The sequence below is a fragment of the Tympanuchus pallidicinctus genome, unplaced genomic scaffold, assembly GCF_026119805.1.
Source record: "Tympanuchus pallidicinctus isolate F22 unplaced genomic scaffold, pur_lepc_1.0 scaffold3, whole genome shotgun sequence".
NCBI classification, from domain to species: domain Eukaryota; kingdom Metazoa; phylum Chordata; class Aves; order Galliformes; family Phasianidae; genus Tympanuchus; species Tympanuchus pallidicinctus.
Genome location: NW_026294747.1, coordinates 33,860,164 through 33,886,850, shown reverse-complemented (window position 1 = coordinate 33,886,850; position 26,687 = coordinate 33,860,164). Strand labels below are relative to the sequence as shown.

General features: G+C 38.2%; 1 protein-coding gene across 2 annotated transcripts in view; it reads right to left on the bottom strand.

Moving 5' to 3' along the window:
• ARHGAP5 (Rho GTPase activating protein 5) overlaps nt 1-26,328 on the bottom strand; it is a 48,537-nt gene extending 22,209 nt beyond the window's left edge. Inside the window, exons 1-4 of one of the 2 annotated variants that reach the window (XM_052693396.1) lie at nt 26,049-26,328; nt 19,257-19,364; nt 11,340-15,236; nt 1,892-2,039 (exon numbers count right to left, since the gene is read on the bottom strand). In XM_052693396.1, the coding sequence (XP_052549356.1) occupies nt 1,892-2,039; nt 11,340-15,062 (3,871 nt within the window). In that variant the 5' untranslated portion in view covers nt 15,063-15,236; nt 19,257-19,364; nt 26,049-26,328. The remainder of the gene's footprint in view (nt 1-1,891; nt 2,040-11,339; nt 15,237-19,256; nt 19,365-26,048) is intronic. The other variant, XM_052693395.1, reaches the window with a different exon arrangement.
• Nucleotides 26,329-26,687: the final 359 nt, after the last annotated feature.

Here is a 26,687-nt window from a genome sequence, read left to right as displayed (position 1 = left end):
ACTAAACATCTTATCCTACAAAGAAAGATCACTGGAGAAAAAAACAAGTGTTAAATTGACTGAGTGCTTGAGTCTGATGATTATGCGTAGAAAAGATAACTAATCACATTTCCATCCTACTGCAGTTCTTTCTCCTCCTACAAGCTAGTAAAAAGAATACTTCCAGAGAAATAATAGATTTTCTTTTAAAAGTCTACCACAAAATCAAGGTATCAGACAACATTACTTCAAAGAAATTTTCATTAGGCCTGGATTTACTCTGTTGTTGTTGTTGATTGACAGTATTCTTACAAAGCTAATCATGCTCAAATATTATTTCTAAATTCAACAGATTTTTTTTAAGAAGTCTTTTCTCACTGGTGAAACGTCTGTCTGAACAGCACAGTATATAGATAATATCTCTAAGAAGCCATTTTTAAATAACACAAATTCAGAACGACTCACTCATAAAATTATGCTTTTGTTGACTATACAACAGCAATCACAAAAAAAATATTAAATGATCATCTACCATTCTATTACCCCTTGCTCTTCTTTCTCTCTCCCCATTTTTTCCTGGGTGAGGTGGGCAAAGTGAAAGCAAAAGGGAGGAAATTCTGCTCTTATCTGCAGGCAAAGGATCAATCAGAGATAAATGCTAACGACAGACCACTTCTCTGAGTCCCAAAACATCAGTGCCTGAGGTTCCAACTTTTTGTTGCCTTTTTTTGTTTGGTTGGTTTTTGTTTGTTTGTTTTATTTGTATAACACACTATACAAGACTTCAGAGGCAGCTATTTGACTTATGGCCTATAATAGATTATCTGGAAATGCTGACTACTCTTCAACATGGCAGCAAAATTGAATTTTAATTTCAAGAACACCCTTTGGTCTTATTCTTGTTAAAATACCTATTGTCATCTGAAGAGTCAAAAAAACTGTAATTACAAAACTTAGACAACACTGACAAAGGTGCCACTTTACTCTCTACACTCAACATCAAACAACAGGCATGGCCAAAGGACAGTCCTGCTTCAACCACATAAACCACTTTCAAACATGCATTTAATGCAACTTCAGAAAAAGGAAGAGCTGCACACAAAGGAAAAACTTGTTTTCTACACCTTTAAAAGCTAAACAACAGAAAAACCACAAAATCCAACCAAAGATCACACCCAAACCTTAAAACAACTCTCCTGTCTCAAATGAAGTCTTCTTTTGGATCAGTAAGATCATTTTATTTCCCTCATGACCATGAAGTAAATAGGCTGAAAGCAAGGCAGGGTTCAAAACACACAACTAGAAAGCCAGGTAGAAAACAATACTGTGAAATTGCACCTTAGTGAAAACACAGGTTAATATTGTACAACTGGGAAATCTGGAAATTAAAAAAATCAAGTATTAAATAAATTTGGTACTTTTAAAACAGAAATATACAGTGTTCAGAAAAGAGATTTTTCTCCATAAGAAGTTAAAACGCAAGTCTAGGATTACTAGCAAAAAAAAAAAAAGTTGACTTATTAAATCATATGGAATATCTGAAAGTGGATTTCAGAGTTTCTTATTATATTACATAAAATACAGTGGCATCAATCAGAAATGCAAGACTGGAATGCCACTGGGTTAAAAGTCATTTGAAATTTAAAAATGAAGTCTTTTTTTCCAATTACAGGAAACAAAGGTTACACTTCAAGTGTTGGTATATAACAATTGAAATATTAGTGTAAATAAAGAAAAAAGAAAATTACAAGTTAAACATACAATTCAGAGAACACAACCTATTTTTATAATGTGCTTATCCCATAATAAAATTATTTATTTCAGGCAAAAAATTCTAAAGATTGTTTTAAATGAGAGGCACTGCTTAATCTGCACGTGGGAGAGTTTTCCTGAAATAATTTTCCTAACTTACCTGTATCTTCAATGAATTGCACACATTTTTCAACAAACAGAGGTATGGGTTTCTCAGATGTAACCAGGTCTTGTAGGGGCATTCCAAAGTAATTACTTTCCCAGTTTCTACGGATTGGAGGATTGAATGTCTTAACTTTCTTTTTTTGCTACAATAAAACAGAGTTATTTAAGTAATAATTATTTAAGTAATATTCAAGTAACATTATAACTAACTCAAGCAGAGAATCACACAGCTATCAGACGTAAAAATACCTCTACAGCAAACTAAGCACAAAAGTACTTTTAAAGTAGCATACACTACATAAGCAGCACTCCAACTATTTCTAAAATATTTAGTCATCTTTGCATCATACATAATAACTTCCAGCATGACTCACAGAAGAATCTACATGAAGTACAAATTGGTCACAGCAGTGCAATGTTTCCTATCACCAGAGAACGTCCTCTGTATGCCTTTCAAAGGTAGTAAATAATCTTTATATTGCAACCATTCTACAGGTGTAATGTCACAGAACATGTAACAATAAATCGCAGAGTAAGATTTGCAGGCACTAGCATAAACACGACAGTTGCAGTGAGGTACTACTAAAGGCAAACATATTTTGTGAAAAGGAGGTTTGCTCTCAACCAAATGCATTACAAATATGAACAAGAGAATCAAGATTTGTTGCCTGTTTTCTCCACAGCCCCCTCCATCCTCCTGCTGAAGGAAATTTTCACAATTTAACTAATAAATCCACTTTTAATGATCCAAATTATTATACGATATCAGATACCATGTTTCATTTCTGAGTGTTAAGATATTCAGAGATGGTAATATAAACGTGGCTGTGCTATATGGGGACTGAAATATCATCATCATCATCATCATCATCTCTAGCATTCTATTTTAGAAGTTTATGCACAGTAAAAACAGCAGTAAAAGCAGCTATGCTTTCATTTAAAAGCTGTGACTTGAGTATTTTCTTTTTCTTCAATTAACATGGAATACTAATCAAGATTTAAATTTAATAAGAAAGTTTCCAGTACGTTATAACTTACAGTAAGATTGTATCTTATGTAACCAGTGACATAATATACACCACCATTTTGCTTCTAGGTTTAAAACTTATAAAATTCTCAAATTTCCCCCATTTTGGAAAACCACTGGACTTTCATACCATCAAATGAACATGAAATTAAGATTTTGTAAGGCATCAGTAAAGTTACAGTAGCAATTTTATCAGCTTGTTCCCATTACGTACCAATTTCTTCTCTACGCTGTCAAATATATGGATTAAAGTATCTTTCATCATTTCCCTGTCTTTTGATGCAGTGAACAGGCAAAAATCTCCAAATGAATTCATTCTGCAAATAGCACATTCTACATAATGTCTATAGTAATACAGCTGCAAATTAATAACTCAACTTTAAAATAATAAACATCAGTTATTTCCTGATTTGAGATGTTCATACTTCCCACAGGTTGTACATCTAGTTTCCTTAAGCGAGGAACTTCTCAATAGAAACAGGTTATTGGGCCAACGGCTTCATTTTTGTTGAACTGTCCAAGTGACTTCAGAAAAAGAAGAGGTCTTATTTCCACAATTTTCTAGCTTTATTTCTATCTTCATTAAAAGCTCATTTTAATCCCTTTTCTCAACTCTGAGGAAAAAGCAGTCAGCTTTTCTGATCCATCAATCTTATCATGGGACTTTTATATCAGCCAGTCACTAGCATGTATTTTTCTGTGTAAAATCAATTTCTAAAAGCTTTCAAATGTGAGAACATTAGAACAAAAATAAAGATTAAACTATTCAGTTAGTTAAACCTTAGAAAACTTGAATCATTTCTAACATTTTTAGATTTTGGTAGTGAGATTATGATTCTGTCATTCACTTTTAGTTCAGCAGATATTTCAGCCAAATACATCCCCCACCACAGTACAGCAGTCACCTCATTCTGAAAGCAGTGAGCACTATGGTAGGTATGGTCAGACTGTTTTGCACGCTTCTCCTAAATCACAATAAAAAAGAACAACCAGGTATCAAGTCAGAGAAGATGAGCACCAAGAGAAAACTGTTAAGCTAACGCTAGCAAAAAAACCTCAAAACAGTTGTTTTATATGCCATTGTTTAATGTTGATAATTAAAACACCACATAAGCCCAACACCATAAAGCTGACATCCTCTGTTTTTGTGTAAATTTGATTTTTTATAATTTGTTTATATATGAGTTTTACACCATCTCCATCATGAGTTGCTATCACTTGCTGCTTGCCAACGGCCTACCAAGACAGCACGACAGCACGGTTCACTCCCTGAAAGAGGTTAATGCCAAACCCCAAGCAGATCCTTTTATTTCTGCAAGAAAGTATTCCAACTCCAGGAATTCCAAACTTTCCTTAGGTTGCTGACACCAAAACTGTTTAAGGACAATACTGCTTTAATTGCAGTAGTTTAATTACAGAAACAAGCATGTTCCAAAAGATTACTTGAAGTCCTCCCAACAGAAGACAAGCTGAACATGAAAATATTTATTCTAGCACTACACAGCATCCAATTCTCAATGTCCAGGTTAGAATTATTGTTATAAAAAAGCATTAAAAAAAAAATCAAAACATAAGTTTAAAATATAGGCAGGATTAATCCTCTTGACAGTAGGTTCCAGAGAACTAGCTCAGTATTCTCATCTTCTAGTGTAACTAGTCTGAGGTATCAGCTAATTGTGAATCTTGAAAGTATAATGAAGCAATCTGCCCAAACCTATCCATCAAACTCCTTTTGTTTAAGGGCTGCATTCAGTCCTCTATGCCCGAGTGGGACTTTTTTTTTTTTTCTTCCCTTCTCACCTCCTTCCCACCAGAATCCCATCATTTGTTAATCCAAGTGGAAATTCAGCCACTTTTCCTCTACCTCCCACACACTACACTACTACTTTCAATGCAAAGGAAATTTTCTGCCTGCTTCATTTGCCGTAATGCCCTGAAGTCATAGAGGGCAGAGTCAGTATTTTCAAAACTATTAGAATAGTTCATGAAACCAGGCACCACAAGCAGCATCTTACAGGCTTAAAGTATTAACAACAGAAATAATAATAATTTATAGCAAGCTCTTCAGAAACTATACAACACATGAATAATGCAGATGACAGTCTTTTACATGTCCTTTCTCCTTCTCATGCCTTTTGCCATTTTTTGAGTTAAAGCTTGTAACACTGAGTTTTAAGCTACAGAAGCTCTAAAAGACACACGGCTCCAAACATGCATTTTAACAGTGGTGCATCTGAACAGATTAAAACTGGAAGTACAGACTTGGATCTTTCTTCTCAAGGAGCAAAAAATAAAATCAATATTTCATTACACATTCCAGTCTGAAGTAGACTGTAGTTTGCTATACCAACCACTGAATTTACACAAATATAGTTGAGAAGATCAACTTAAATTTTTGCTTTGTCACAAGTTTACCATAGTCTTACTAAAACTGAGATCAAGATATATGGGCTATTTTCTGACTCTTTTCAGTAACAGTTTCAACACAAAATTCCATATAGTTTTGAAATTATTATAATGAGAACTAACAAGTTTAAACATGGTAAATAGATGTCAAACCTGTGTATCACCAGAGTAGGATATGTAAGAACTCATCTAGCTGTAACTGGAATTTTCTTGTTGAAATACCACGTTTTCAGATGAATAGAATAAGGCATCTTTCAATCAGCACACGGTGAAACAGAAGGTAACACACAACCCTCTTTGTTCAACACTCCTTGTAAACAAGCTTACAACACAGTGCTTTAAAGTGCTATTTTTCAAATCTGATTGATCAATATAGTTGGCAACTCTAGATACACAAAAAAATAAAATAAAATAAAATAAAATGGAACAAAACATTAACTGACCCTGGATAATAAGAACATTGACTAGTGGTCAAAGAAAACGTGGTTCATTTCCTATTGTTTACAAGATCTCTGTAGTTAGGATTTGGTTTCAGAAGAGCTTCAATTAATTTGATCCATAGGATAAAGTGAGATCTACTCATTCTAGTTTTGTTCCTACATTTACAAAATAACTATCTCATGAAAATCAATATTTGCAAATATTCATTGCAAGGTAACAAGGCAAAAAGTCTGCAGAATCTCAAGATGAGAATTTGTCTTTCCATTCACAGAAATTTACTCAGGATATATGCTGTTCCTAATATACTGTGGAAGAGAAAAAAACAAACCCAAAGACAAAGACACCTCATGAGAGGAAAAAAGAATACAGCCTAAATTAGGTATCAAATTTCAGAGGATTCACAAAGGTAGGTGTGCTAAACAAGATGGGTGAATTTTTAAGATTCATTCACTTCACAGTAACGATAAATATAGTAAGGGCATTAACTGCAACACACAGCTATAGGATTCCATACCAGAAAGGCTTCCTGCCTGAAGCTAGGAGTACTAAATTGAGACTAGAGTCCATCTAATTAATTTAAATGATTTAATTGACAAATAAATAGTCACAATATGTAATAATTAATATTGATAATTTAATAAATTTTAAAAATATACAGAGGTTTGGGCCTTACATATTTATGGTATCAACGTATAAACATCCTAACTACTGCAGTTTGGGATTATAGTGTGTATGAAGTTCCTTCTGTTTGAGAAGTAGGAAGTCTTCCTGTAGCATCTAGAAATGCTCACTTCACTTTCAGGTCTTGACATTTTCTACTTTTTCTCTGTGTTGTTCCATTCCTGCAAACTCATCAAGTTGAACTGAACGCAATTACATTATTATATGGCCTGCAAGACTGCTGCTTCTCAAGAGATTGGTGTGGATCAACACACAGTACCACACCCCAATATTAGAGCATGTTAATTGAGGTAAGCATACACTTGAGTTCCTACTTGTGTTATTTGAAAGAGATGAATGAGCACAGATGCATCTCAGCTGGAGAGGTCTCACTAGGCAAGGTAAAAAACAACCAAGGCAAAGCTGCATAAAAAACTGTGTGCACTTGAAAGTTTGCTTTCAAGCACAGCATTACCTCACGCATTAGGTGCAGACACAACTCCACATCAACCTGGCCAAAAGGTCCTTTGACTCTGAAAACCAGTCTATTTTCATTTTTTTCTTCTTTCCCTTTCTTCATTTTATCTCTCAAGCAGAGAAAGGTTAACAGACTGCTTGTTAGTAATATATACAAGGCTACAGAACAATTATTTTCAGAATGTTTAGAGTCATGGTAATATGTAATAAAATTACATACGTAATATAATAGGATGAAGGTGATTTTACCTTAAATTAATTTACAATAGACTGATCCAACCTTCTCCATTGAAAATACATTCACTTTTCTCGAGACAAAGAAAACACAGTTATCGGGTAGTTTTACCACCCTGGACTCTAGTAAGGCATTCAATAGTGATATGAAATTATTGTGACAAATACAATAACGGAAACAGAACAATATTAAGTAAGATGAAGATCATAGTCTAACAGAAAAATCATGCACTGGAAAACTACTATCTGTACTATATATAGGAATACAGTAGTTGGAAATTACCAAGGACAAGAATGGGCCTACAGGTACTACAGTAACAGTAAATGCAACGAAAAAAGTGGGTGCAACTCAAAAAATACAAAAGCTGTGTTGCAATACTGAACATAGTTTGAGTCATCCTTATTCAAAAACATAAGCTCATAGGAATTACCAAAACTTCATCTTCTAAAACTCAGGTCAAGAAGTAAGAAGCAGCCACCTCTTGCTTACTTGGTTTGGAGGCAGCAGATCAGACAATGAAAAAAAAAAAAAAAAAAAAAAAAAAAAAAAAAAATCAGAAAGGTTACCACAAGAAAAGGTGAAAACTAGAAATTGCAAAAGGGCTCCTTACCAGCGGAATGATAACAAAAGTTCTGGAGTTCTAGAGAAAAGTGACAATGAGGGGAAAGAAAGTCTTCAGATGGATTATTTCCACAGTAACTGAAAACAAAGCTCAGCTCCTAGAGTTCTGACTACTGGCATACAGAAATGAGACTGAGAACACAAACGCTTAACAGCATTAGGTGCAGCATCAATGGACAAAAAATTCAGACTAAAGTACACTCAGCTTTACACTCAGCTTCACTCTGTCTTAAAATCTTTAATTTCCTTTGGTAGCAAGCAGTGTTAAAGGATATTGCAAGTAACATTATCTGCTTGCCACAGATTTGTCATCGTTATACTTTCCAAAGTAAAACATTCTAATTTATGTTTCCAAAAAGCAATAAGTATAGCAATATCAAATATTTATTTCTGTCCTTGATAACATCTCAGGTTCAGAATAAATGTTTTAAGTTTGGTACAAATGCAACAAGTGCCAGATTCTGCACTTGGGACACAGCAACCCTGGCTGTATAAGTCAGACTGGGACTAGTTGTACAGACTGGGGATGAGAGGCAGCCCTGCGGAAAAGGTCTGGGGACTGACTGACAGTAATTCAATCTGAACCATCAGTGTGCTGTGGCAGTGCAAAGGGCCAACCATACCCTGCAATGCACCAGACCCAGCGCTGCCACCGGGTGAGGGATTGCCCCACACTGCTCCACACTGTGAGCCCTTACCTCACAGCTTGTAGGTGCCACAACATAAGAAGGACATAAAACTATTAGAAAGCCCAAGGGAGGGCTACAAAGATGATCAAGGGTCTAAACGGCAAAACCGATGAGAAGCAGCTGAGGTCCCTTGGTTTGTTCAGTGCAGAGTAGAGGACGCTCAAAGGAGGCTTCATGGTGGCCTACAGCTCCTCAGAGGAAGTGGAGGGGCTGCACTGAGCTCTGCTCTCTGTGACAGTGACAGGGCCTGAGGGAACAGCGTGGAGCTCCATCAGAAGAGGGTCAAAGTGAGTGTTAAGAAAAGGCTCTGCACCACAGGGCAGCCAGGGATGGAACAGGACCCCCAGGGCAAGTGGACACAGCCCAAAGCTGCCAGAGTTCAAGGAGCATTTGGACAATACTTTCAAACATAGCGCTTGGATTTTGGATGGTCCTAAGCAGAGTCAATACTTGGTTTCATAATTACTGCATCCCCTCACCAACTCAGGCTGTTCTGTGGTAAAAGGTTTCACAATAGAACTAAGGCTGGAAAAACATCAGTTTTCCCTATTGTTTGCCAAAACTCCTTTCCTCTTTCCTATCCCTGCAGATGTAATCTTTGACAATGAGGACCTTAGACTTAACAGGTTGGGTTTTTGTTCTGAATTGAAACAAATTCATTTTGTTTAACAAATATTTATATTTTAGTCTAACTACAGTTATAGCAAAAATAGCTACGCTTTAACTTATGTTACCATTACATACAGCTGAACAGTGCAGAAGAAGTATCAGTAAGAGATTTCAGAAATATTCAGGAAGTAGAACAAAACTATAAAACATCTTTTTCACATTCATGAGGCCAATTTTTTTCAAAAAAAAGCAAGTAATCTGTAAAGAGTTGACATTAATAACCCTTTTATGATCTACAAAACAAGAAGTAAAGGAAAATATTATCTGAATAATTCTTCCAGTACTGCTGGCTGTTCATGTAATACAACGCACAAAAAACACCGTTAAGTTGCAAAATAAATAAAACTGCACCTCTTGCAGAAAAAAAAAAAAAAGGGGGGGGGGGAAGAAACTACTCACAAAGAAAAACATAGGAGTATATCACTTACAAACTGAAGTGACTTACCCACATGAAGTGGAACTACTTTTCAACATAATGCAAATCAACACAACATACAAAAAAAAAACCACCACTACTTATTAAAAGAACTAGGCATTCAACATTCTTAGACTTTCTGAATATTTATGAGCAACTTACATTGCAAGATAAATTTGCTTTCTCCATCATTCCAATTATTTCTATTTCCGCTATTAAACATGGGAGCAACAGCCCTGGACCATAAATTTCAATTTCAGAAAAAAAGCAAGAGGTAGGCTACAGAAAACTTGAAACTACTCTTGTAGTAGCCTTATCCACTGCAAAGAAAGTTACAACAATCTGAAACTTCTGACTACATGTGCTCCTGAACAGGTTAAAACAAATAGCAGAGGCTTTGGTAAAGACAGCAGGGGAGCTGCTGACACAATGAGAGGAAGAGAAGATTGTATGACATCCAGTCTACACAGCTTCAAGATAAATATCCACCTTGAAAGAACTTTCTCTCAACACAGCTAAGACAGGAGTATGAACGCTGTATTTCAATTTCTATGGAGCAAGATAACTTCAATCAGAAGTATATAACTGTTGTTTTTTTTTTTAATTTTTTTTCCCCCTAAAAAAAGGTATCTTCAAAGTATTCTTAACCACATGAGTTTATAATCACAAGATAACAATATTTATGCTCATTAGGAAGCCTTAAGAAAATACAGTACCCTTTAAATCAGTCATGTAATTCAAATCACAGCTGCATACTAAGAGCAAATTCAGAACTTACATGATCAGCAAAATTTAACTCCACATCCTATTCAAACTAAACTTCTTTTTCTGCATGTTATTCCAGTAGTCAGATATAACCTAATAGGAACATTTTTTATATGTTAATACTTAAAATGTTCCTATCAAAGACAGTATTAAGAACAACTTAATCTGTGACAAGAAAGAACATATTTAACTGATATGTAATGTTAAACAGAAACTACTTGCAAGGCCCTAACTGCTTACCTAAAATTATAACCTAACCTATAACGAGTATAAATACAGTACCTATAATCACAACACAACCTGAAAATAAACTTTAAAAAGTAAAAGAAAAAGTAAACAACAAAGTTCAAAATAGAATAAGCATTTTTCAAGGAGAATATCAATTATTTAGAAGCTTGCACTAGGTGGGCATTTTGTTCCCTTTATTTTAATAGAAAATTATACAGGTTGATTACTTGTTTGCATACACTAGGAAAACTCAGTGATCAGTAAAACCACTATAAAAAGTTCCTTTTTTGTGCTTTTAAAAAGAGTTCCACATTCCCAGCAAGCAACTGAGAGTGAAAAAGAAACCACTCCTTTCATTCACCAGTCCTTAACTTCATTCCAACAGCCAGAACTGCAAGAACTGAAAGAACCAGTTCTACCCCTGCATTCATAAAGTAGGTTTTGTTGGGTTTTTTTTGTTTGTTTTTGTTTTGTTTTAAGCAGATATTGTGATTAACAAGGAAGGATTTGTAGACTAAATTCTGCCTCCATTTACGTGTATAGAAGGAAGTGAAACTGCACAGGTACATATAGATATGAAAAGAACTAAAACTTGTCAAACAACCGATTAGGCAGACAACACATCTCATTCCTCAAGTCTGCTGGAAAAATGTTGGACAAAATGAAACAATACTAGTTAAAAATTTTTACAGCATATTTTTCAAATGAATACTCTTGCATATTTTGATTTCTCCCTCCTTATAATACACCAGATACATAAAAAAGCCAATAATGTATACATGTGGCTCACATCACAAATAATTGACTTACCTTCTTATCTTCTTTCACTTTTTGAGTTTTCTTTTTTATTTTTTTATCATCCAATTCTTGATCTGATGTAATAGCAGGGTTATCTATGCCACCCTTCCACGTTTCAACAGGTGAAAGAAGTGGGTCTTCTTCACTACCACGATGTCTGCCTTTTCTTTTAGCTTTAGAGGTGGTAAAAGCTTCATCATCACTCGCATCTGAATGCGTTCTCCTATAGTAAGACTTAGCTTTGCTGAACAATGTCTTAGACTTGTATTTGTACTTTGAAGGTCTTCTTTCCCCATGACTTTTAGACATTCTGTCAGAAAAACCATTCTCTTCATCACCCTGGGCATTTATAGGCATTGAGTTTCGAACTTTAATAATACGATTCTGACTATCATCCGGAACTGCGTAGATATCATCTGCAAAGCCTTTATGTTTGAAAATAGTGTCAATAGGTTCAGCATAATTGTCAGATTGGTCTACATCTTCCGGGGGTGCTACAGGCACTCGAGAAGGTTGTTTCCTTGGGTTTTTACCAATACCTGCCTCTATTGTTTTCAGAAGGTTAGGATCCAGTTTTTTCACATTTGTTCGTGGAACAAGGGGTTTCGGTTTTATTGGAGGAGGCACTTTATGGTTGCGTTCATGGTCGTGACAGTTGAGAGGTGTACTGTGGACAGGATACTCATTTCCTTCCAAGTCCAATCGGTATTTTGAACGGTCACTAGGGGTCGGGAGTAACCTTACATCATCACCAATTGGACTGTATGGGGGCGGTCCCTCAGCATCATCCTCTGAATCTGGATAATTATAATCAAGGGAACCTCCTCTAGGAGACCTTGAAAAAACATCTTCACTTGTATGCGTTGTTTCCCTTGTGCTGTCTGACATATAGGAACTTTCAATCATGTTTTTCTTCTCTAACACATCACTGAAGAATAATGTGAAGACCTCTGTTTGACGATGATATTGAGATAACGAATATAAAGCTGTAAACTTCGCAGTAATCTCTGTTGCTATGTGTTCTCCTTCAGTCATGAGCTCCTTGATTGCTTCATTCTCAAAAAAGTCTGCCTGGCTATCCGTAACAGCCACCAATTGGACAGGAATCGTATCCTGAACTTCAGAAAGAAATGCCCGAAGCATCCCCATGGATGCCTTCCGCTTCGCAGAGTAAACCAGTATATATCCATGAACAAGTTCATCTTTCCTCACACCAATTGAAGAATGGTATGATAATATAGTTATTTGTATCCTACGCCTCTTTTCACCTATAATTTTATCAAGCATCACAGAATTGCTTTGGCCAGCCTGAGCAGCACTACAGGAATGAGAGTCAAGGAAAGGTGAAAGAATGAGATCTACACTGAATGGATCACCACACATAGCACACATGACAATTCTTAGGTCAGCTTCTGACAGATCTTTAATGGTGGGAACGGGACTCACAACATCAAAGTGGTGTTTAACTGCTTCCAGTACTCCCCTTAGAGCTTGTTTTATTTGGGTCTCATTAAATTTGCGTGGATATGTACCAGCAGGCACATCTACAAAAGGACATTGTAATTTGTTGGCCAACTGCTGTCCCTGATGTCTCAGAATAGGCAGGTTCTTGCTAACACTGTCCCTCTGATTAGCCAGTATTAATGTAAATGGAAGATTGGCCATATATTTGTCTCTCCTTATCTGAGATGCTTCAGCTCTTATTTTTGCAATGCAATCCCCAATAAAATTCAGTGATTCAATAGAGTTAAACACACAAAAACAACCATGTGGTTTGAAGGTAGAGGTCCACAACTGAGTCAACAGATATGGGGATTTCGCATCAACTGGCCTAAGATCTAGCTCATATATTTTTCCATCTAATGCATATTCATCATCAGTGGACTGTGTCCGAATTTCATTTGCTAACTCTTGTGCAAGGCCATCTTTGCCCAAAATGAAAAGATTAACTTTATCTATGTTGGCACTATCGTGGTATAAATTTGAACGACCATGGTCTAATTGCAGGAGACTGTTGGCAAGTAACTGTTCTACTTTAATGTCCATGCAATTTTGGCCACTGAGACAAGTTTCTTTAGTTGGATGATAAACAAATCCTATGTGTTTGAGAAGAAGAGATTCTCTATCAGGTGCAAGTTTCTGCAAAGCTTTGTATCTAGGCTCTTCACTCAAAACTGCATGAATTTCACTCATCTTATCGGAACTTGGTGTTGCATTAAGATCCAGGTCATAAAATAGCTCTGAATGTTCAAAAAGCATTTCCTGAAACTCCTCTTTGGCTTTTTCAACAATCTCCCTCTGATGCCTACCATACACTTCCTTACTATCTGCATCAGTGATGTATTTGAATGCCTCATCCTCCATAACAAAACATATAACTTCTTCCCATGGCTGTCCGGGTGAAATGAACTGGATTTTCTCAAGAGTTTTTTTGAATTTCTCCTTCATTTCAATCCTCCTCTTTTCAGATATAAGATGCTGCACATGATTTTGATAAACTTTTTCTGCCTCTAGCGTAGTGAGAAGGTCAAATGGAATCCTTCTGTCATTCACTTTATCTATATGGTCAGTTTCATCCCAGGGTGTTTTTTCAAGCACTACAAAACAGGAATGGAAGTCAGGCCTTTTCTCCATTAATTTCAATGCTTCTGACCAGCTCAAATGTTCAATCTCATCTAGATTTGACAGAAGAGTATTAAGAGCTCTCGGCAACGCATTAATGTATTCTTCTTTTCTTTTTCTAATATGTTCCTGTTTAAGCTGCTCTATGTGTTTTGAAAATGTATTTTTGGCCTTTTTTGTTCCTTCCAAATTTATGTACTCTTCATAATCAGGGTGGTTTTTCAGTTTATTACTAACTGTCTTCCAAGTAGCATGATAGTCTCTCACAGTTTGGACAAGTTTTTCAAACTTGTCTGTTGCTGTAACAACTAGCTGTCTTTGAGTTTTGTAGGCATCCAAGTAGGGGATTATTTTAGGTTTACCGCGAGTTTTATCCATCATTTGTACCAGGGCAGTAAAACAGGTTTCAACATTGACATTGAATCTTGCTGATGTTTCCACTACCACGAGGTTCTTCTTGTTAGAAGCAAATGCCTGAACCTCTCGTAGATAATGATCCACACATTCATCACATTTTGTTGCTGCTATTATTATGGGTTTCTTAGATTTTGATAACTGAATATAGAGATTATTCACAAATTTAAGTTGATCATCAAACTTCCTATTACATCCTTGGCTGACATCAATGCACAGTAAAAATCCATCAATACTCAATTTCCCTTCAGGCATTTGTTTTTGCTCAAAGTCTTGCTCCAAGCCCAGCTGATCTGTGCAAATGTACATTAATTTTTCTGCTGACTGCAGTTTGGAGGCAGCTGCACGTTTTATGTATGGTTGTAAGTTCGTACTCCGATGAGGCAAGAAAGTCTGATCGTCAATGAACTCAGTCTGTTCAATTACATGAATTCTGCAGTCAATTCCATCCTCCCCACTTTGTGTTACGTCACCCCAGTACAAAAAGTGATCATTGTTAACAACTCTTCCTCCAAAGTCAATTGTGCTAAGCACAGAGGTATGCTCAGGATAATATTCATCTGCTTTTGAACGAACGAATCTATTGCACAAACACGACTTCCCAACTCCACAATTACCTTTATCCTTTTCAGTTCCAGACAGTCCAACAACACTAACAGCATAAGACGGGGGACGTGGCTCTTTGTTTTTTGCCATCATAACTTTCCACTCATCATTTGGCAATTAGTAAGGTAACTGTATGTGGTTTTCATTCTGGAAATGTTCCTACAAGTTTAAATTGTATATCCACGGTTACACAAACGGCTTTCAACTGCTCTTGCTTCTGCTTGTCTTTGAGAGCTCAGAAACTCAGAATGAAGAAGAATCATCTTCCTAAAGGAAAAAAAAAAAAAAAAAGGAAGAAAATTAGGTATTTCTATAATTCTCAAGGGAAAAGAGATTTTAAAAGCAATATTGCTTGTTTACCCTGAAATTATTTTCTCTGTACATGAATGCTTCACAACTACTTTAAATGAGATCTTGAGCTCCTAATTTATTCTTATTAATCTTATTTATATCAAAGATTTAAAAATGAACAGGTTTTAGACACAGTTCAGTAACAGTTCATCATCTATTTGAATATGCGATCAGAATACAGCTGAAAAGAACAAGTGAGTGCTTTCTTGCACAACTTACAGGTACAAAGCAGCATTTTCTGCTTTATCAGAATTTTCCTTATTACTTGAGATAAGGCACAAGTCAAGTCTTATGGTGGCTGGCTCCCACTATGGACAAATACATTACAGTAACAAATCCAGAGAAATATTCACACGCATATACTTTCACTTATGCTCGCGTTTTCTCTAAATGGCAGGCTTACTTGCATGAATAATATTAACATTGTGTACATTTGTGAATTTGACTTTTAGTTTTCAGTAAAGACACTTTCTGAAGCTGTAAAATTGAGAAGTTGACAATGCATCTCAGTTACCACCTATCTGCAAAAGTAAACTATTTGCATGCTAACAGTAAACGGCCTTTAAGGAGAAACTTCTAAATTCTACTGAAAAAAAATGTGAACACTAGTATACAGACACTGACACAAAGATAAGACTTAATTCTGAGGTTTTAAAAAACATAATGTATATCCTTCAATCTCCTGGAAATTAAAAAAAAAAAACACCACAGAATAACTTCAAATAGAAACTCAATAAACACAAAGTTCCACAGAATTATTACAAGGATCCACCTTGTATAATGAATAACACTATCAGTTATTAATCAGCAGATGTTTCTTATGTACATACTTCAAATTGAGAGATATTTATTATTTTAGAAACAACTGCACTATGCAGAAAACAGAACAAACAAAAGAAGACTGAATGGCCAGACTCAGCAGGTTGTCATCATGAACATGAAGCCTAGTTGGGGCCACAAACTGGAAGAGCACCCCAGGAGTTCATACTGTGCCTAGTACAGCTCTACATCTTCCATAATGTTTTCAATGATGGGGCACAGAGTACTCTCAGCAAGTTTGCAGACCATACAAAACTGGGAGGAAAGGCTGATACATCACAAGTTTACATTGTCTTACAAAGGAACCCCATGCAGTTCAACAAGGAGAAGTGCAAATTCCAGCATTTAGAGAAAAACAACTGCATATATAAATATATGCTTGAAGCCACCCATATGGAAAGTAGCTTCACAAATGCGGACCTGAGGATCCTGGTGGGCAGCAAGTTATAAGTCATACTGTGGTCTTGCAGCAAAAAAAGCTAACAGTATTTTAGGCTGCATTAGGAAGAGATCACAAGCATATCAAAAGAGTTCGTCTTTCCCATCTATTTCAGCACTGGTGAAGCCACACCTGCAGTACAACAAAATATACCATACAATAAGATGCAAACACACTATAGAACACCGAGTGAAAGGCAACCACACTCACTGGGGGATTAAAACATCTCTCATTCTCTCACATAAGCAAAGGCTAAAGTTGTTTAACCTTGAGGGATCTCATAAATATATATAAGTTTTGGAGGGAACGTATAAAGAAGGCAGAGACAGATTCTTTCCAGTAATAGTGAATGAGAGGAGAAGCGGCAACAGGCACAAACTGAAACACAGCAGATTCCATATGAACATTTAAAATTTTTTTTTATTTAAAGAAAAAAAAATGCAAGTGACTCAGCACTGAAATAGGTTGCCCAGAGAGACTGTGGAACTTTCCCCACTTGTGTATATTCAAAAGCCACTTGTACACAGACCTGGGCCACCCCCTCTACGTGGCCCCACTTGAGCAGCAACTGAATCAGATGGACTGAGAGGTCCCTGCTAACTTCAACCATCTTGTGAAAATACGTTCATAACATTAGTTGTGGTAGAAAAATGTTAACAATGGATTTTCTAATCAAGAGAATGGAAAAATAAAAGTAATCACATGACACTATATAGAATACACAGATTACTTATTTGCTTTTGTATTTCTAGAGTATGTTCCTTCAAACACTGTAAATTACCTAAATACATAAATAAACCATATAAGAATAGATATGATGAGTACCAGCACTAAAATCTTCATCTCAGTATCTCAGTTTTATTTATTATGTTGTCATTCTTAGCAAAAAAATTGTTGAGAATGCTGCTGCAGTAACTCCCTCTGGTATGAAAAAGAAGAAATAAGTAAGCTTTTGATTTTTTTTTTTTTTGGGGGGGGCTGCATGCAGCCATGAATTTGACTCGATCCTTCTGGGTCTTTTTCAACTTATGATATTCAGTATACTGCAAATCCAAGATCTGTCACACAATATGCTCCCAAAATCTGCCTCAAAAACTAATTCACAAATGTTAGAACATATGAAGTATTATTAAAACCATTAAGAAGTTTATTAAAAAAGTATTTGTATCACATTAAAATAAAAGACAAAAGTTTCAAAACCTCTAGCATACTGGCCATACAGAATTAATGCTTCATCAGAGTCTTCCACTTAGAAATAGAAATCTGAAGGTCTGATCAGAAGCACAGTATCTACAGTATCTATAATCACCTTCATAATACAGCTCATTGACCACAATATAGAATGCATTTTTTAAAAAATTAATAAAAGCTTTCAGTTATAAAAACAGTGAAGTACCTCTTTAAGGAAGAATAAACTATGACTTACATGTGAAAAACGAAAGGGAAATAAAGTCAGTAATTTTTATGCTTAGCTTTTAAATTGCAAGTAAAACTTTTATGCAGCTTTTTAGGAATTTGTTTTGTTTTTTTAAAAAAATAACTCAACACTGCTGTTTTCTTCAACACAAAATTTAGAGCTAGAAAAAAAATGGCTCTGCAAACACAATCACTTAATGAAAGTAAATCCGTCACAAACAGAGTTTATACTAGCACACATAAACCAACCCAGTGTTTTCTTTCTAAAGCAAACCTTACCATTGTAGCATCATTCAAACCACCAGAAAAAGAAGTTTAGTCACCACTTCCACTATAAAAATGTTTTCTATTTAACACAGCACAATACACATTTGATGTGAACTAAACAGAGATCTTCCTTCGCAAGATTGTTTCATTTAATCAGGAAGACGCTGTCAATTTGCAACTAGATTACAAAACTCAATCAATACTTTCAGATTACCTGCACCTCCGCATAGCAAATGTTCTTCCTCCTCCAGCAATAAATGTTTCATCTAATCAATACATTTTTAAGAGACTAAGTACTAAGAGTAAGGTGAAACAGAACACTTACAAGGAAAAACAAAGAAACTAGTCTCTCACAAAATTCTTGACATTGAAGACTTTCAAAACAGCGCGAGTTGGATCACTTAAGATATCTAAAAAACAGTTTTTGTTTTCATTTCCATTTTACACTGATTGTACACTGCAAATTCACAGAATGAAATTTATTTTCATTAAGCAATAAACATGGTAGAAGCTTATTTAATATGCAATCATCATTACGTTGCTGCCTAAATGGAAGATTTTTATTAGTAGTACATTAATATTTCAAATGTCCAGTATAGTTCTATGCAGTTTTAAAACTTACACAGTAAGTAAGGTACTTTCATTATCTTATTTGAATCTGCCTATTTCTAGTATAACAAACTGAAAACGTTCCAAGTTCCATACTAAATTTTGTTACAGACTCAAAGGAGGGGTTGTTTTCTGCAAGTTATTTCGTCTTTGAATTGAAAATAGAGCACTTCTTTGTGTAAACAGAAGATTTTGAAGAACTGAAGTGTATGACATCACTGCAGGAAGAATCTCTGACCTGACAATTGTGCCATAAGACCATCTCTCTACAAACTTTCAGATTTCGTGGCACAATTACGAAGAAAATAAGGTGTATCACCTTGTATTTACTCATCCACCTGCCCCCCTTAAATAAAAGATTACGAAGACCTAAAGCCTGAACTTACTGTAAGAAAAACAAGGTGCAAAGCAAAATGATTATCCTGCTGTGATCTTTCTGCAGTGATGTCACCACATTTAAACAGCGACCTTCAGTAAGTCCTTCCCTAAGGGATCTGAAAACAAAGGTAAGATTTATCAACAATTTCAAAATTATGAAAGAAGGAGCAGCAATCAGAAAAGGCGTAACTCTTAAACTGTGTGTGAAAATTGTTTCCCCCATTTTAAATCTACAAAATTAATTCACAACTCAGAGCCCAAGCTGGATCTTCCCCTTAATTTAAACCCTCTAAACACAGCTATTAATACTTGGAACAGACAGAAGACATAATTCTTCCTAAGTAACTGTGATTTCAGAAGTGCAAGGTGGTATTTCAACAACATTTGGGTTGCAAAAGCCTCTAAGTGAGTACGTTACCTCAGAAAATATATAAAGTAGGTAATATTAAAAAAAAAAAATCCAAATTACTTGCAGAAGTATTTGCAACTCTGAAAGACCTGGAATATAATTTTGGAAGATGAACTTGAAACAACCAATTAAGTAGAAAATACATAAAATGAATGCCTAGATAAATATATGAATCCTTTTACTAAAAACAGTACAATCTACATAAAAAATCCTCTCACCTGTAATAAACCCTGGTAAATGTTGATTTTATAGGAGCAACTAACTACAGTACATTTATCAAAAACTGATCTCTTCCATGGATCTTCGATTTGCAACCACACAAAACCAGACTTTAAATGCCAGGTCAGCGTTACATATATTAAGACACAGAAAAGGAACGAACGATGTATTTCAACTAGTTCATGGTGCAAGCCACTGTTAACTAAGGCAAAGTTCTGATGAAGATGCAGCACCATGCTGTAAACGTGCTAAGCATAACACCCAAAAAGTATGTTTTTCTTCTATGTCATTTACATTCTCGGTAATTCTATTTTGGTTTGGAAATAATACAGGTAGTTGAAAAAGCTTCATCTTTACTAAGTCTTCTTTTTTATTTAAAAAAAAAGTTTAGCAAGTGATAAGCAATGCATCAATAGCAGAGCAATACTGCAATTCTCAACTTGTGGTACCAAACCCTAAAAGATCAGTGAGAGCCACAGATGCCACTTATTCACAAATATACGCATCTTAAAGTCTAAACAATAGCATGGGAGACTACATTATCAGCAACTAATAAATACCAATATAGTATCACTTGTCTTTATTTAGTAATCGCAGCTGCGCAGGAAGTTGCAGGTGGGTCCACAGCCAAGAAAATCAATGCGTACAGAGTGCTCTGGAATACCTCCTGAAATTATTTTCTGAACCTAAAAATGTTCCCAGTTTACAGACTTAACAAGGCTGAAGCATAAATGCTGTATGAAAGATTCTCCAGAACTGCTCATGACCACAGCAAACTAAGCAGCTGGAAATGCCAACAGGTAAGGAAAGCTCTCCCGTGGTCCTTTGCTCACTCTAACACTGACTAGAGGCAACAGTTAAGGACCACTATTTTTCTAGGATTGATTTCAATTATCATAGCCTTGTGAGAATGTTCATAAATGAGCCTCTCAAGCACACTTCTAAAAAAGGGCCATCTCAGTCAATCTGCTTTGTAGGGTATGTGAATGCACCAAGTTACTCTGACATCTACAGTGGTCACCAATACAAACATTATCCTGCAAGCCGTTTCAGAGGCATTTACCTTTTGCATGCACACCACTTCCAAATATCAAGGACCATGATCTCAAGGAAGCCATAGGTTTGAATTCAGAATACTGCTGACTAAGCTTTCATATAGCTTCAGTCCTCACTTCACGCTTTGAGAACCAAAATTTAGCATCAGAAAATACTTGGATATCTGAATTCTAACATCTGTCAGCACATCACTAATTGGACCCTAAGTGTAACAGAACAATTCAAACACTGTCATTTAATGAAAAAAAAACAAAACAACCAAACATAAACATAGCTCACAGTAGTATTGTTGCTCATTCAATTACTACCAAAAGGTATCTTCTTTACTCTAACAAGCATAAAAAAAACCTGTTCTCCTCAAATCAAGGTCCTTTTAACAAACTAAACTAGATTCAGACTCTGCCAGTATCATCTCACTAAGAATCTTGATTCACCAGTCATTCAGTGTGCCCTGTTATTCTTACTAACATGCCAATAGTCACACCCTCCCAAGTACTGACAACCTGAACTTGAAATTTTATTTATAAATAAGGGTAAATTCAATACTCTCCAGTAAAATTTTCCAGGTAGTCGCCAACATTAGGAAATAATGGTTCAGACAGAACATCAGGAAATTACTTAACCAACCAACAATGAGCAGCAAGGGATGATGCCCTGAAACACCTACAGCAATGACAGTCAAACTCAAAAGGAATACAGTCTTAGATGCAGGGTGGTTGGTCCTGATACACAAATGGAGGACAATAAGGGACTGTCCCAATGCATTCATCTCAGATTTGGTTCCTATGATATCCAGCTATCATCCTTAAGGAAGTGAGACACCAAAGACTTCTTTGCATAGGAAAGTAAAGTAATCAGTTTATAGAAGGACAGAGGGAAAAACTGGCTGCCCTAAATGAATGCAAAACTGGGCTTAAAACACAGAAATTTACTAAATCTCTGCGAGAAATAAGAGTAATTTGAAAATCTCTGTTGCACTGCCCAGAATTAAAGCAAGGCCTAAATTTTATTTCTAAATTCAAAAGAGACCATCACCCCTCAGCTGGAAACCTGTACTCCAGGGGAATTATTGTCATTGCTGCTGTTGGCAAAAATCACAAAAAAAAAAAAAAATCACAAAAAAAAAAAAAAAAAAAAAAAAAAAAAAAGAAAGAAAGAAACTACACAAATTAGATCAAGGAACAACATAGGTAAACTGCAGAGATTCCAATTACCATCACTGTACAAGTCTGAACTCAGGCCTCTCAAACGACTTATCTACAGATTTCTGAATACTCAAGAGCATTCAATACACGTTCAAAGCTTTGATTTTAGCAGCAAAGTAAACAGTGCAAGCTTGTGGGAAAAATAAATTCATAATCCTTCCTTCGCAGGAAAAGCTCCTACTGAAGACATGCCTACTGCTCACAGGAGTTTCTTAGTGCAAGACTACCCCATCAGACTATTGACAAAGTCATTCAAGAAAACACAAAAGCACTAAGGGAGCAATCTTACAAAAGGGACCCAGGACTGAACTAACAGAAAAAGAAGAAAGAAAATGAAGCAGATGAGGGAGAGTAAGGAGAGACATAGGGCTAAAATGCATTTGCTGCAACTTAAACAAATTTCACTGATCCACCTATCTGGATCATTTCATTTTAATTGGACTGATGAGGAACTGCAGTAGAGTCTGGGTACTGACAGGAGAAGCTTGGAGACTTGATTCAAAGAGCAATTTGTACAACCCAGATGTGCAATTTCTAGCTATGTAATGTGAGAACACTTAAACTGTTCACAAAGTAAACAAATGAAAAGCCATGCCTAAGTGGCAAATAATATTTTGCAGAATCATTAGCTAATTTAACTGAGTTAATGCCACAGTGTAAAAGTATCCACATTTCTGAAACTTGCACAGAAGTTTTAGTTTCACCTTTCTAAATGCAAACATCCTTCAGTTATGCTAGCACGTCTAGTGATATGGTACTGCAAAACCAAGGAAACTGCTCTGATGTACCACAAAATGCGTATAACCACAACGAAATAACCACAGATTCTTTCAGATTCTGATGGGTGTTAGGCAAAAAAAAAAAAAAGCACAACTAATATTCAAAGTAACTTCACTGCAATTCCTTCAATTTCCCTACCAAAAATTCCAAACTCATTTTTCTTTAGTTTAAATATTCCATTAAAATGCACAAACATATGGAAGAGATGACAGGGCTCAAACAATCTTTGAAATTAATGCCCTTACACAAGTACCTCCTAAAAACAACGAAGAAACAACAACATTCCAACCTCAGTTACACTGACCTCTAGGCTAAGAGCTCTCAGGGAAAAAAAAAAAAAAAAAAAGACGATTAAGAACATTGTGCCTCTTTTAAGTTGGTAATAACATACACAAGGAAGAAGAAATCCTGGCAACGCTAACAGACAGCTCTCGATATCACCGGGACGGCAGGTCACCAAGCTCTACTCTCTGCAGGTCTGGCAGCACACCTGCAGGCCAGGAGGCGGCCGGCGGCTCGCATGTCCCCGACGCAGGTGCTCCCACCCGGCGGGGCGCGGGCCCGCATCGCCGTGCCGACGAAGCCCCCTGGCGGCCACTGGGCCGCAGCCACAACCGCTCCGCCAGGGCAGAACCGTGCCCTGAACCGGGCGGTCGGAACCTCGACATGGAACTCTCCATCGCTCCGCGCTAAGAGCTCAACACAGGCTATATCCCTCAGGTACGCTACTGACGGATGCGATGCTGCCGCTCCACCAACCACCACAGCCGTGACAGCAGCCCTGAACACCTGTCCGCACAAACTCGTGTTCCCCGAGGAAAGGTCGGCCAGCACGATGCCCGGAGCGTGTCTGATCTGAAGGACACTTCCTGTGTCAGCCTACTGACAATAACAGCACGGAGAGCTTTGGAGTTGTATGCATAAATATTGTCATAAGATGCCAGTACGTAGGATGTGTCTGCTGTTAAGGACAGACCTACGGAAGCCTGAAGATACTGCCTGACTCATTTTAGTACCTTCAGTAAACCCAAGTGGACTTAGCTCTGTACCATCTCCTGGATAACAACTCCCAGAGTGAAAGCTTACACAGCACAACCTAGCAGTATGGTCAGTGCATTTCTTTCCTACTCACTTTGCACATGAAAAAGTACCTACAGCTTTAGGAAAGCATATTCTAACCTCAAAAACTGCAACATTATCGTTAGCGCTAAATATAGGATTTTAAAACAATTCGGCCTGAGCATAAAGTATTTAATTGGATTACATTACACATGTGATACCTCACCTAAAATACAGCCCAACACCAGAGAGCAGAGACCATTTGGTCGCAATTATTTACCTTTTTTTTTTTTTTTCTTTTTTTTAAATACACAATGCTGGCAGCCACTTCCCATGGGGATACTTTCAAAAAACACGCAGACTATTTAAGTTCAGCATGCCCCGGATTTAAAAACAACTTGATATGAAACACACCAAGATAGTGATCATGTAACAAATGCCTAAAAAGATTTCTGCTACTTTAAGTGCTATAAACTCTATCAAAAAAACCTCTCCCATTGTGTAGTTGCACCACACTTTCTGAGCTCTAGTAACAGAGTTCCAGTAGAGCACTATAAATAGACTACAGCACATCTTAAAAATAATTTTCAAATAAGAACAGACAGTCCTAAAAGCATACCTGGATGAACATTAGCAATATACTAGTGTTAAATACTACAAGTTTTACATAAAATGTTTTTCTCCCTGAGAAAATATCCAACTATGCTCAGTGATGTCACTGCTGACAGCAGCTGTCACACTGAAGAGCCCTCGGAAGGTATGGCAGCACAACAGGAAAACGCCAGCCTGTAATTCCTCATTAATCTATGGAGTAAGTACCATGAGTACCAGTACTGTAACTGGCCTCAGTGCACAGGTTTAAAATGGACGTCCAACTGATCAGCACACACTGGGCTCTCTCCCTCTCTCTGTTTTTACACTGTAGAATAGTTTTTAAAATTTCTGTCACAGATTTTTATTAAGGAAAAAAAAAAAAAAAATCTTCCCATTATCCACATGACACTAAACTAAAGAATACACACATACCCCCACAGGCCTATTTTGGTCTAGATTTAAAACACTTCCCTCCTACTTATTAAGGAAATACTCCATGCTGGTAGCAGAGGCAATACAGGAGAGTGCAAAAGGAACCCACTGAGCAAAGGGTAGGCCGCATTCTGGGGGAAGGTGACCTGTATTTCTCCTCATCTCAAAGGAAGGGTCTTTATGTTTAAGTAAAAGTAGTACTGTGTACTTCTTGTGTCCTGTATTCTCAACACCACAGCTCACTATCTGCGTGGCTCTGGTGCTTTCCTTGGGTGGAGAGAGTCTAAAGGTTATGCTGGTTTAAGCGATTCAAAATGCTCAAGAGCTGCAACACTGCAACTCTGCAACTGGCAACCCTATTTCAAAGGCTTAAAATCCACCTGGTGGAAAAACAGAAACGCACAGACACCATCAGGAGAGTGAAGTTTGCTTCAATTTAGTATCACGCAACACTTGAAGGTGAAAGGAAGGAGGAGAATTGACAACTGTTCAAATTTTTGGTGGAGGACTGAAAGAACAGGAGGATGAGTATAAGGGGGCGGTGAGGAGGGAAAGAAGTGTGGAGAAAAGGTAACATAAAAGAGAAGGGAAAAAAAAGACCAGTGGGAATGGAAGGAAGGGAGGAAGCCGGAGGAGTTGGGGGGAGGGGGGGCGAGGAGGGGAGAGACGGGAACGAGGAAGGAAAGCAGAGGAGCAGGGGAGCTCCCCTTCCTGCCGCCCTCCCTCTCTCCCTCCCTCCCCGGAGAGCCGTGACCAGCTGGCAGCTCGCACGGCAGCCTCAGACCCTCCCATCGCTCAGGCCTTCATCACCTGCCTGGGACCGGGCTCCCTGCCCTTCCCGCCTCCCCTCCCCACCGCGGTGCAGAGGGGCCGCCAGGGGCCGGGGGCCGCCCGCCCTCTCCCGGCTTTGGCCCCAACCCTCCGGACCGGCTGCGGCCGGCGGCAACCGCACCGCCCGCCCGAGCTGCGGTCACCTCCCCCGCTCCGTCCCGCCCGCCCCGCTGCGGGCCGCCGGGGATCCCGGGGGAGCGGATTCCTGCCCTCACCTCGCGCTGCCGGGATCCGGCTCCTCCGCGGCGGCGGGAGCGGCTGCATTCCCGGGACGCTCGCTCCGCGCCGGCGCCCCCGGCGGCTTCTTCTCCCCGCGGGGCTCTCTCCTCTCTCCGGCCCGCGGCTCCCGAGCGCTGCCGGCCGCCGCAGTCCCGTCCCGCCTCTCCGCTCCCTCCTCAGCGCTCTCGGCTCAGTAATGGCGGCCGCCGAGCTTCCCCGGCTCTCGCTTGGCTGACGGAGTCTCTCTCTCCCCCTAACTTTACCTCAGCAGCTTCCCTCCCCTCCCCCCTCCCTCCCGCCCGCCGCCGCGGCTCAGCGCGCGCCCGCCGGGCCAGCTGCGCGTGCGCGGGGAAGCGCCTCTTCCTGCTGCCGCTGGATTCCCTGAGAAGCCTGGGAGAGCGCGCGCCGCCCGCCGGCTTCGCGAACTCGCGCGCTCCCGTGCTCCGCCCCGCCTCCCCCTTCCCCTGCCCCCTTCCCCGGCTCGAGCGGGTGCGCGCGCCTGGAGCCGCGCTCGTGCCCCGGTGGCCGCATGGGTAGCGCGGAGAGTAGAGAGGGGTTGGGGGCCCGGGTTCTAGTCCCGCTGCAGACAGCGGTGCAGGCCGAGGCGCCGCGGCGGGCACGTACGTGTGAGCCGC